We start from the raw sequence: 13,146 nt of genomic DNA on the forward strand, positions 1-13,146 counted from the left end.
TTTTTTTAAGAATTTCGCTGCCCTAGTTATATGGCTGCTTCATTTTTTTGTTATATAAGTRATCATAACTCACCAATTTTCAAATTGTAAAATGTTATCAGGCCCGTCGTGAATTCACAGTATAAATAATTGTGTGTTGCATTTATAGTGCGYACACATGAATAAGTATTGTTGTTGGCATTCATACAGAAACAGAAGGGACTATCATTCCAAAGTGGCGCCGTACGCCAATGCATATTGTCATGGGAGAAGCAATTCATTTTCTCTGAAAGGCATTCCTTCTCCAGRCGTGCCTTCTTGATGCGCTTCCGTTCTTTTTTGCGCTGACGCTCTTCTTTCAGCTTACGACGTGCCTCGCGCGCAATTTCCTTTGAATCCACATAACTATAATGTAGAATTGTTTTTTGTTAAACATTTTTGTATTAAAATGCATTTATARCTGTATTCTACGCACCTCTGTGTATCCGGCTCGCAATAGCATTCAGCTGGTTGACCTTTTTGCTGCTGAAATGGGTCAGCGTTGTGCGCGTTGCCCAAGCCGGTGAATATTTCTTTTTGGCCAACATTGTTGAGCGACTGTTCGTCCGCATGTGGATCTTTGATAGTCGCTATATAAAATAAGTCAATAAAGTTAAAGCAAACAAAATTAATTATAAATGCTACATGCTTACCCTCACTGCTAACAGAACCGCCATTGCTATCTGATGGTGAATTTGTTGTTGACCACTGCAAACGCGTCATTGTAGTGGATAATGTTGTAGCTACGTCGTTTATGGTTGTTTTGGCATTAGTCGCTGTAGTGTTCGCAACTGAATCTCGGTCTCTGCTGTTGGYTGTTGTAGTTCGCATGCCGTTCATTGTTCGCATAGTTGTTGGTCGCGTTGTCGACGATRATGTCGCTGTTGCTGGCGTTTTCAGTGTGTGTACTGTTTGCGGTACCGTTACATTTGGTRTTTGAGGGCGACGTCGTCGCTGTGTTTGCAACTGACCGCCATTTTGACTGCTGTTGTGGCCCTGAAAGCGACTTTTGCCAAAAGTACTCTTACCACTATAGGCATTTGTGCCGACTCCACTGCCATTATCATTGTTAATATCATTGCTGTATGTATTTGCAACACCAATTTGTTCTTGTGTAAAATAATTCATATCAAATTCGCGTCCTTCCAGTGGTTTATCGTAGCGTCGTCGACCATTGCCGACAGGCAAATGTTGTCGCTGGTATGTGCGGTGATTGTAGTTTTGGTGATTGTAGCCACCACGCTGATAGAAATTGTTATTGCTGTTGGCACCAGCACCACCGCCACCATTGCGGCGACGTGCTTTCTGTCTRCGTCCCAAGTAATCCGACATATTGTAAGGCAGCTCCTCGCCATGTTCTTGCTCTTCCACGCGATGTCTAATCATACCACCAGCACTTATGCGTGGCGCATAGTCTCTATCCCAATACCGTCCTGAATTGTAATGCAATTGTTGCTGTTGCTGCTGGCCCTGTTGTTGTTGTTTGTTCTCGCGCATCTGCTTCTTGATATCCTTTAAATGTGTTATTTTGTCCTTGAGCACTTTGATTAGCATATCAATTTGATTGCGTGACTTACGCCACGTCTTTTCATCATCGTAAATAACATCGGAGCAGTTGACCTTACCCGTTTGCGACTCAATGTAACAACGTGTGCCCACACGACCACCCACCTTGGGAAACTTACCACTGCGTACGAAGCCAGATGCCGACAAGGTAGTTGTAGAATTAGGTTGATGCGCTTCATTTGGCGCGATRAATTTCAATTCGAGTGTTTCGAGCGTATTCTGTATTTCCTGTATAACTTTGGAGATTGCATCGTTCGATGAGTTGTGGCTCACTTTTGCGCCTTCACCGCCATTTACACTGCCGGTGGCCGCAGATGGTGTTTCGAAGAARCTGGACATTAACTCGCGTTTGGTACGCTTAGGTTTTGTTAAATGTGCTTCTACAGTGGAAAGTGTGTCTTGTAGATCGAGCAGTTCTTCCATCTCGTAKGGCAGTTCGGTGTGGAAGACTTCATTGAAATCGGATTGTGCTTCTAATGAGCGTTTATTACGCCGCGAAAGTCTTGACTGATTTTGAGTTCTGTGTGCAGATAAGAATGAAACTTATGTTACTCGAAAATTCTAATAGGAAATTGAATTTKGGATTCAGAATATATTCAAATAGAATTTCCAATTCTAAATATCAAATATTTTCCTTTTTGAAGGAAAGTAAGGGATTTAAGTCGAAAATAAAGTATAAAAATGGCGCAAATAAAGCTTTACCTTTTTCGTATACGATCGCCTTCGAAGTAATTACGGTTCGTTTTGATTTTCGTATAAACCACACCCTCTGGAGTAAAGCAAGCACAATTACGTTTAGTGYCYTTCTTGGAAAATTTAGATATCTCTTCGAGATGATGCTGAAGCTGCAACTAAAGCATGACAAATCAGTTCATAATAGCGAATTGTGACAAAAAAYGTTACATAACAGACTGAAGCGATGCGGATAACTAATGCGTACAATGAGGTACAAAAAGTACAATATAATTCGTTACTCACATGAAATTTACACTTGTGCTTCCGCCAACGACCATCCTCGTTCACACATTTCCACTTCTGTCCTGGGCGACAATTTTCCAACAATGCCGGATCAGAGCATTCGGAGTTCAAGCGCATCATTTTCGTCATATATGGCGCCATCATWGGTAGGTTATTGTCGAATTGATCTTGTTGTTCCTGCTCTAAACCCTCTTCTTGTGCTGCTTCTTCTTCTACATCTTCTTCTATATCTTCATCTACGACACCTGAAGAAACATCATCTTCAGCATCTGTGTCTAAATCATCTTCAGCATCATCTTCTATTTCCGTGCCCATTCGCCCTTCTGTAATAAACGATAATGAAATATATGTATATGTATATACTTGTATATATAAATATGACTATTTCTAATCACCTATTTCCGCTTCGGAACCCACGTCCTCTTCAAATTCGGTTTCYTCATGTGATTCCAAATCGATGAGATCAATTAACGATCTTGCTGTGGTACTCTCGTTGAATGGTGACTCGTTTATAAATGTGCTATTCGCTAGCCTCATATTTTGGCGATCGGCTTGCAGTCGTAAACGAGATTCCGCGATTTGTTCGGGTGTCTCACGYCGGCCGGAACTCTCAATTAAAAATGTATCTGGCCACTGTTCGCGTACATTACGCTGCCTGCTGAAAAGCAGCGGTAAAATGCTGCGCCCATCCATATGCTGAGGTGTTGAAACGCCACCGATATCTAGGAAAGTGGGTGCTAAGTCCACATTCAACACGATTTCGTCSACACTGCGGAAAGGTGTGATAAGTAATTGCGTAGCTGCATAACATTTATTAAAACTCACACTCTTGCTGGCTGTATACCTGGCCCACGTATAAGGAAAGGTACACGCACGTCAAACTCAAATGGAAAGCTTTTACCCTTTATCAAACCGAACTGACCCAAATGATAACCATGATCGGACGTATAGATAATGTATGTATTATCAAGTTCACCCAAGGCTTTGAGCTCATTGCAGACACGTTCAACAGCAACATCGACACTCTGTAAGGTTTGTAGTCGCTTTGTCATCAATAGATTCGTGAAACGTTTATGGACTGGTTCCATCGGTTGAGTAACGCGTAGTATCCACTGTTTGTCCGGATTGGGCGCGTGGTCATATGATGGTGTACTATTTGTATAACAAGAATTGATAAATTTCAAAAAAATGTACATTTAATAGGGACAACTGAACTCACTGATGTGTCGTTACATTGAAGAAGAGATGGCTATATTGTGGCGCTGAGTCTTCGGGCCCATGCGGCGCSGGAAAGCTCATTGTCAACATCACAGGTTTTCTTTGGTTTTGTTGTTTCGATGATCGTAAAAATGCGATTGAGTCATTTGCTATCAAGTCTGGATAATAGTCCTGTGARGGTTGAGAAATTATCGAAGAATTTCAGATRAAATAATGCAAATTGATTAAAAATCGGTTTAGTGYTTTGTCGACGAGTAATTTTGGGCGGGTAAGACATTTAATTGTTATTGAAGTGGGAGATTAGACTTTAAGAGTACCCAAACCATAAGAAATATGTACCTCGCATTAAACTGAATAATTCAAGAGCTAATTGGCTATTTACAAAATCGTGTACACCCACCTTTGCGTACTCGAATCCATGCTTGATCTTCTGTCCGTTCATATTGATGCTGTAATTATAATATTTTGAGTTCATAATGAGACCACCCCATTCCCGCCAGCCTGGTGGTATGTACGATCCATTGTACTTGTTCAGGTATTTGCCAAAATACCCTGTGCGATAGCCGGCATTCGAGAGATATGTGGCAAAGGAGCGAGTTTCGTGCGTGGCCTGCCATTGTGGGCTCGAGCAGTTGTCGTTATTGGTGAAGACCATGTGATTGTGCACGTACATGCCGGTTAGCAGTGATGAGCGCGCCGGACAGCACATTGGCGTGGTGGTGTAGGCGTGACGGAATTCAGTACCGCCATCTCGTAGCCAACGCAGTGTACGCGGCATAAAATTCAATGAACCCAACTCGACGTCCTGGTCATCRGTGAGTATTAGAATAATGTTTGGCTTACGTTCACGTGCCGGAAATGTCGACGAGTCACGTGAATCACGTGAGTAGCGTTTTGAGTACGCTGCCGAGGAAGCATCGGATGAGAACGATGCAGGGTAACTACCGCTGAGGTAACTTGCGGCGTAACCACCAATCGCGGGATTTTGTGTGTGGCCGCGATGCTGGCGATATTGACGAGAGTGCTGCTGCGTTTGATGATGATGATGTTGCATATGCTGTTGGTGCTGATGTTGATGTGTACGATGTTGATTCGCTCTATCTGGACCAACATATGTCGGAYCTACCTGGTCCCCTTCACGCTTTTCGCGTTCGTGCAGCTCATGCCGGCGATGATGTTGCTGCTGTCGTCGGTGCTGTTGATGGTGTTGATGTTTCCGATTTTGTTGGCTATGACGYTCATTTGTTTTATATTCATTTCGCAAATCCTCATTTGCGTGTATGCTCGTGGTTGGAATATTCTCTTTGGCCGCTGCTGTCGTCAGCAACAAATTGAGCATAAATATCAGGGATATGRCGGCAATAAGTGCAATTTGCTGTTTTCGCTCCGACTGCATTTTGTTGCTGTTGTTATTTGCAATTGCAGTCTCAAGTATATTTTATTGCCACTATCACAGTTTCATTCGGGRAAATTTGTAATKTTATTATTTGGAATCAATCCAAATYGGCGTAATTTTACGGTTATTTATCGGATGTTTAGTACTACGTCATGTTGACAGCTTTATGGAAATTTCATTAGCTAGAGCTATTAATAACGGCACAAATGTGTGTAGTACTTGTATTTGTATKAGTTTGTCTCATGACCTCTTCAAACTGAAAAGATTCGTGAGAAGATAAATTTATATTAAACATAATAAGCAATTTGTGTGAATTTTGTATTAACGACAGTATTTGATAATAATTTAATGGAGAATAACTGATTAATATGTTTTTGGAGAAAATGTTATGGGCTATAGATCCTGAACAAAGTAAATTAAGTTTGCCATGAAGTTTGTAATATGCAGAAGGAAACGTCGGATACTCTTAAGGCATACATATATTTATAAATGATCGGCATCGATGCCAAAGCCGGTCTGTCGATCTCTGTCAGGAGTAAATGGCCAGCAACTTGACTGGGTGTGAGGATTCACGAAGTTCGGCCTATTAAGGGTGGTGGGGAAGTTATCCGCAAACACTTCGTACTTGAGAGAGAGAAAGTAGTTCTCAATGCGCCCCATTGCCGCAACTTATGATGACAGCTGTCTGCCCAATATATCGTGACATTGCAGACCCGGATGGGAGTTAAACTTCCAGGGATCGGGGTTGTATGACTGAGGGTGGGTGTGGTATTGCCTTACTCCAGCCACCAATAGTGTATTTCGGGGTCTACCTAGAAATTTAAGGTCTTCACAGGCCTCTGAGCTAAAGCGGCAATGGTTGTGAGGAAACCCAACAACGTAGATGTGAATTCTTCACAATTGGATGTACGTGGCTTGATAGAGGCGAAATACGGTAAGATGATTACCGTTAGTTTCTACTGCACATTTAGAGAGACCCTAGACCTGTACTACATGGATAAGCTACCACTACTTGCGAGTAGTAGCGAATTTATCCTAGGGCTGGATGTGAGTACCTCGCGTTTAACTGTGAATTAGGGTTAGCGTCTTGTGTGAATGGTGTGTGAGTGCAATTTTCATATGGTGTCCAAGCCCAGGTCATCAGTCCATGGAAGTTCAACTGGTAATAATTTCGGCTAAGTGGTCCGACCGGAGAAACTTTGGGGAGTCGGTGCCYTTCGCTCCAATCTGCTCGTGCGGCACGGCCCTTAGTGAAGTATTGTGGTGSTTGTGGTTSTGGATAGAACTGATWTTTTGTCACTTCAATGTGYAGTTGCATTGCAACCCGTCAGAGGTTTTAAATGGGCCTTAACCCCTCCCAAGGTACTTAGAATGTCCATTCCACATAGGCAATAATAAGGCTGTATAAACTGACGTTGAGAAATAACAAAAGCTTCGTCAGGATCGGGAAAGACCWCTACGAAAGTTCGATATCAAACGGGCTTTCAGACAAGGTGACTCCCTATAGTGCGACTTTTCAATCTACTTTTGGAGAAAATAATTCGAATAAGCTGAATCGAGAAGGCACAATCTTTTATAAGARTGTTAAACTAATGGAGTACGCCGACTTGGCGCCCACGCCGCTTTGAMAGCCATAATGTTGAAGTTGTAGATAATTTAATTAATCTTTAAGTTACTCATTATTCTCGTCCTGCTAAATGCTGYAGACTCATGGACGATGAGGACATTTGATGAGTCGACATTAAGAATTTTCGGGTAATACRTTTTGCGGAAGACTTRTGGTCCTTTGCGTGTTGGCCACGGCGAATATYGCATTCGATGGAWCGAYRAGCTGTAAGAAATATAAGATGAAATAATTCACCGTGTTAAAAGACTGCGGCTACGCTGGCTAGGTCATCGGAATGGTCGAAAACACGCCAGCTCTGAATGTATACGACGCAAAACCCGAGGGGGGAAGCAGAGGAAGAGGAAGAGGAAGATATCCTACTCCGTTGGAAGCACCAGGTGGAGAAGGACCTGGATGCAACGAAAAAGAAAAACGACTGGCGCAATGCCACTCAGTTTTTGAGATATCAGTCTGAAATTACACTTTCGTCCTTTATTTTCTCCAAACTCGAAGTGAATTATTGTCTTTGACTATAGCATACTATAGCATAYAGCTGTCATGCAAACTGATCGATGRTTATCAAGATAAAGATTGTCATAAGATGGGTAATAAGCCCAATATTCACAACAGTGTCCACAGAAAAAGGGTCACTAAGGCCTTTTTTATCGCAAACCAGTCCTTGTAGATACTTTAGTTTGCCACACTTTAAATAATTCACTTGCGTTTTCAAATTATTTTCGGTTAAGACCTTTAATAATTAACATATATTTTAACTTTGATTACAAAACGTTTTAAATSTTCACAAAGCATTATGCCATTTTATTTCAAACTAATCACACTTACTTAAGGTTCAACCCGACTGAACTATCAATTACTCCGTAAACCAAATATGTACCATGAAGTGCACATAGTAGACATTTCAAACCTTTCAGCACCATTTGCTCACAAGCAACACACATACAATTTTTATTGTAATTGACCATTAAATGTRAGTACGTGACTGGGTCCTTTCAAATCACTGAATCAATTTCAAAAAATTGCAAATCTCCGTCAATTGACAATGACACTTCCGTCGGGCTAATAACACCCGAAATGGCGACATTGAAAATATTTTTGCGCATCCTTCCCTCTCACCGTTCTACATTACACTTTCAATTKCATGAATTCCATGCCAAATTGTTCACTCCTTTATCATGAATATTAAGTGTTGGCATGTGACCTTGATGCCATTGACATACATATACGCTTATGTAGGTATAAAGGAATGTTGCTGTTCATTAAATATTTTCACTATGGCAAGCGAACGAGCGCTTAAGCCAAAAGCTCGAGCAGCATTGTACTTGCACAATAGAGTACAGGTTCAAATGCAACCCGACGCCGCATGCCACTTCATTTAAGTATGAAATTACGTTGACGTAAGTGTGTGTGTAAGTGTTTTTGTAGGTAGCGCTGCTGGTGAGCAATGAAGCAGAACCAGTAAAATTGAAGGAATTTTAAGCCGTCTTCGAACGTTTGATTATATGGGAATCTTTACTTGGAGGTTCGAGCTCTTCAACTGATGAAAATATAAAAAAAAAGTGAAGGATATGAATGAAAGGATATATTTGAAAATAATCAGGCAAGTGTAAGAGCGTTGGCAAGAGTACGATTGTGGCCGAATTAAAAGCTAAAAACAAAATGACTACTTGTAATCGAGCACCAGACTTGACTCGGTGTGATTGTAACTTGTTTCCCAAACTGAATTTGCCGATCCGTGGAAACCGTTTTCAGTCGATCGAAGAGATGAAACAAAACTCGCTCTCCCATATATGTATATWCAGAGTTCTCCGACAAGTACCTACCAGTTTTTGATCCAATCAAAAATCGAGCAATCRTTTTTTTAAGCTGTCACACGAGTTTTGCCTCTTACAAACTGTCAGAAATATTTTTGTGCCTACATTGAGCTTTTCGAATATAAAATGTAAAATAAAGTGTTTCTATTTCATTGAACACCCACTGTATTTTGCACTGYTCGCACAATAAATTTCATTTCATTTTGGTCCAGCACTAACTTTTCCTTTTATTATTACATAACATTCCTTTTGTAGGCCAATCTGAAGTGTGGAAATGCTTTCCAAGAGTATCCGCCCTCATTGTCGTTTCCTGCTGCCAAGCCTTTGCTTACGATTCTTGCTGCTAAAGAGTCACTCTATCACATGGGGACATGCGTTATGGTGGAGGCGTTGCAGTGTCAAGCAATTCASATTCATTTCCCGCCTTTTGCACTAACAAAAACACACAGGCGACATTAAATAGGAAATATTGTAAATGTGTGTTCATATAATGCAATGTGCACTCTTATGAAATTGCGCACCCAGCAATAAATTCTGGTTTCTCAACAGAAGTGTGCTAAGAGTTAGAGTTGCGGGTATTTTGACCCCACGCAAAATAAAACGATGTACAYGCCTGTATTTGCAGACAAGAAAACAGAGAAGTGTGAAAAATTAAAGCCCACCGTCAAAAACTGATTGGACCTTATCAGTGGCTTTAGTCCTGGAACACTTACAATGGACCAGATTCACCAAATCTTGGAAAAAAATCAGCGAAAAGAAGATCGACACACACCAACTCTTCTTCGATTTCAAAGCCACCGTCGACAGCACGAAAAGGAACTGACATAGACATAGTTCAGCGAATTAAGAGATAATGGCTACACTGGCTCTGGTCATCTCGTCCGAATGGACGAAAACACCCCAGCTCTGAAAGTTTTCGACGCAGTACCCGCCGGGGGTCTTTTCACTCCGTTGCAAAGACCAGGTGGAGAACGACCTGGCTAAACTTGGAATCTCCAATTGCTGCCAAACAGCGTAAATGAAAAACTACTGGGGCGCTGTTGCAAACTCGGCTATTAGCGCGTAAGCGATGTGTACGCCAATAAAGAGGAAGATGATGCCTGCATAACGGTATTAAAAGTCACTGTGTAGAAGAGACAAATTCATAACTAGTTTCTTGTGAGGACTTGCTGCTTTTTACTGCAGTTTAGACTTATTCATGTGCAAATGTATGCACTAAGCGTAATAATAAGTTGAAAGCAAAAAATTGTCAACATTGTGCAGGTTCTTATTTCGTAAAATCACTCCTTTTCTATGAACCGTACAAATAACTGTGTATTTCAACTAACAAAGTTATTTGTTGGAAAGCAGCGTCTTTATGATGATTTGTTGCATGCGACAAGCTAACAATTTGTCTWGAGAATTATTACCTTTCAACTGCAGTAATAAAAATATAAGAACTTCAACGTTTTTTGTACGAAATTTGTAGACCTGGTGTATTTCGTAATGAAATCCATGCTAATACTGACAAATTTTACAGTCATATTAGTTGATTTAAAAGGGTTGTCTACCTTTGCGGTTTGAAAAAAACGTTGAATTTTTATTCGTATATTTTTAATGTAGACATAAATTATTTTGTCCTTTTCAATGGGTGTTTTTCGGCGGGTGGCGGGGTGCGGGTCCTAAACGCATAACCCTGGGGAAGTATCTTTCGCATTATCACTTTAGCTCGCCTTGCCTACTCAGAGAATACTTTATCTAAGGCCGGCAGTCGTGAGCTGCTTGAGCCATATGTACAAGAATCGTTTCTGGCCACTCCCAAGTGAATGGCGCTAACAGAGCTTTTTTCATTTGCATGAACTTCTAATTGCAACTCGGCTATAAACACATAAGCTGTAATACTGAAGAGGAAGACATAACTAGAAATATCCTTTATGAAAGAGTTGATCAAAATTATATTCATTTAMGAGATATCGAACCCCAAATAAATTGAACTTCGGGAGGACATCTCGTCAAATGAAGTTAAATTATTTAAATTAGGCAGGTTTATGGCAGATATATGCTATAATGATCCGATCTTGGACCACTGTTGTTCACAGATTATAGTGTTTCATGCCAAAAAGAACTTAATTTTAAGGGGTTACATGGGTTTGTGGGTTTCCAACTAGAWTAATTTATTTCTTATTATCTCTGGAATATTATCCTAAATTTTTATGTTGATCCGAGTAATAGTTTCGGAGAGTTTCGCTCGAGGCTAGCTCGAAATAGAAAACTATCTAAATCAAAACTGTCAGTACCCAGCAAGTCGATTGGCAAGATTTCTTGAGAACTACTCAASTGATCTTCACGAAATTATGAAATTTTACGCAGATACAATTCTGAAAGGCTTGGACGAAAAATTTTGAAAAAAAAAAGTTGCGAAAATTTCCCTATAATTTTGTAAAAATATCTGCCAAAAATCCAATTTTCAGTGTTTTACCTTCTTCCAAGTTCTAAGTTAAGGTTTTAACCAAAACACGTATTTTTCCACTTTTGATGATCCTGTAAGGGTTATGCTGCCAACGCGGTCATCGGAAATAGCGTCGCAATGGCCGAGTTTAAAATATTTTTTGAATTTCTTTGTTACTAGCATATGTTTGTAACAATAAAAAATTCTTATAGAATATTTAATTTTTTATATGAGAAAAAAGTTGTTGAAGAAATGTTGCTTTTACCCGAGGAAAGCCATGTAATCCCTTTATATGCAAATACAGTCAATGTGTGTCACATACGGCTAATAACGATAATGCCTGACGCAAGGGCCACATTTGAGTTGTGCGCTCAAAAAAGCAAGCATAAACAAACATACACACTCGAGTCAAAAACAAGTTTCCAGTTCTTTATAGCCCCGCAAGGACTTTTCACTCGCATGAGCGCCAAAAACAAGTTTTATGTAGCCCAAAAAGGACAAAATAAGAATGTGATCATGTGAATGCATCGGTAAAACACTTTTGTTTCGTTTTTTCTCACATTTTCGGAAGTAGTAAAAGGCGCGAACGGCATCAAAAAAAAAAAAAAACAAGACATGGAGCCCACGTTAACAATGAAGCTGCATTCGCTGTAAAAGGCACTGCTGGCAATAGACATAGGTGCGCATGCGCCCATAAAKAAACCGACAATATTCTACTATCTGTGTATGCGTGTAACTACGGCAATGTTGAATACTGGAACCTGAATTTAGTAAAGGAAACAGCATCAATAAAAACAAGCGAAACCAGATTTGGCGAACTCTCCGCTTATATATCGACGAGCGCGAATTCAAGTTTGCAAAGCTGCGAGAGTGCATTATAGTGCACAGACATGTCTACCAACTCGCAAATATATATAGCTTTTAAGTTTTTTCTCCTCTATGCATATTTATACGTATGYATATTTATAGTGTCGACGCGTCGCGTCACTGCCGCCTAAACTCCGACGTCTTCCTGCAGATCGAGAAAACAACTTGTCATAGCTGGAGATGACCAGTGCTGGCGTTACCAAAAAACGTCCAAATCTTCAAGTAATCCCCGATTTCATTCATGATTTTCTTCATACAGTCTTTTTACTGGACAAAATACATATCCTTTTCTCATCTGGTATATAGGAGATGTCGGCCTATTTCGTTGGTTGTGGAAATGGTTGTGTATTTGTATTTGCATTTTTTTTTTTTTTTTTTTTGAAAAAAGCACGCATGTTTGTTGTTTGCTTACGAATGCCGTGTTGGTGTTGCGTGAATTCTACTGAAATTCATGACTTGTGATGACTTCAATTTACTGCTCTTAACTTTGGATTTTGTTATTTGCCCAACGTGTTCCAAAGTTGTCTCTGTTTCTTATTCTTTTTTTATCACCGCGCAATTTGAAAATTCGTCGGACGTTTGTTGCTAAGACCGTTTGAAAATTTGAACTCACTTTAGAGTAGCAATTGGTACCTTAGTATACAGCGTCTACCAAAAGGAATGACGTGATTTTGTAAAAAATTCACCGTTTGCATGCAAAGTTTGGCGCTCAAAAAAAAAAAATGAAAAAAATCAGTGATATGTTCGCCAAGATCATCTGATTTAACGTCTTTCGTTTCCCTGGGGGTATGTTGAATCAATCAATATTTTTATGGAGAATATCAAAAAAGCATCGACGGTCTCGATATTTATACCTCTATAGAAATATTCCAATACGGCGGCGAAGAGCTGATAAAGAGCAGAATATGGAAACAACCCGTCAAATGACGAAACACCACCTCTTCGTCGATTTCAAACCTGCTTGTGACAGTACGAAAAGGAACTGCCTTTATACCGCGATGTCTAAATTTGGTGTTCCCGCAAAACTAATAAGCCTGTGCAACTGACGATCGGACTTTGACATAGTTCAGCGAATTAAGAGACTACGCTGGCGTTCGAATGGACGAAAACATTCCAGCTCTGAGAGCATTCGACGTAGTACCCGCCGGGGGAAGCTGAGTCTTCCTTCACTCCGATGGAAAGACCAAGTGGAGAAGGACCAGATTTCGTTTGGGATCTCCAATTCTCGCCAAGCAAC

At 40.4% G+C, this 13,146-nt stretch overlaps 1 protein-coding gene across 2 annotated transcripts in view; it reads right to left on the reverse strand.

Annotated features, from left to right (window-relative positions):
* The window catches only part of LOC108966518 (extracellular sulfatase SULF-1 homolog), a 23,467-nt gene that overhangs the window by 2,725 nt on the left and 7,596 nt on the right, over window positions 1-13,146 (reverse strand). Inside the window, exons 2-10 of one of the 2 annotated variants that reach the window (XM_018929464.1) lie at window positions 4,181-5,432; window positions 3,782-3,951; window positions 3,388-3,714; window positions 2,958-3,331; window positions 2,563-2,885; window positions 2,287-2,429; window positions 672-2,104; window positions 455-608; window positions 74-384 (exon numbers count right to left, since the gene is read on the reverse strand). In XM_018929464.1, the coding sequence (XP_018785009.1) occupies window positions 74-384; window positions 455-608; window positions 672-2,104; window positions 2,287-2,429; window positions 2,563-2,885; window positions 2,958-3,331; window positions 3,388-3,714; window positions 3,782-3,951; window positions 4,181-5,176 (4,231 nt within the window). In that variant the 5' untranslated portion in view covers window positions 5,177-5,432. Of the gene's footprint in view, window positions 1-73; window positions 385-454; window positions 609-671; window positions 2,105-2,286; window positions 2,436-2,562; window positions 2,886-2,957; window positions 3,332-3,387; window positions 3,715-3,781; window positions 3,952-4,180; window positions 5,433-13,146 lie in introns of both variants that reach the window. The other variant, XM_018929463.1, reaches the window with a different exon arrangement.

This window comes from Bactrocera latifrons, unplaced genomic scaffold, assembly GCF_001853355.1.
Source record: "Bactrocera latifrons isolate USDA-ARS-PBARC rearing strain unplaced genomic scaffold, ASM185335v1 scaffold_162, whole genome shotgun sequence".
Taxonomy (NCBI): Eukaryota; Metazoa; Arthropoda; class Insecta; order Diptera; family Tephritidae; genus Bactrocera; species Bactrocera latifrons.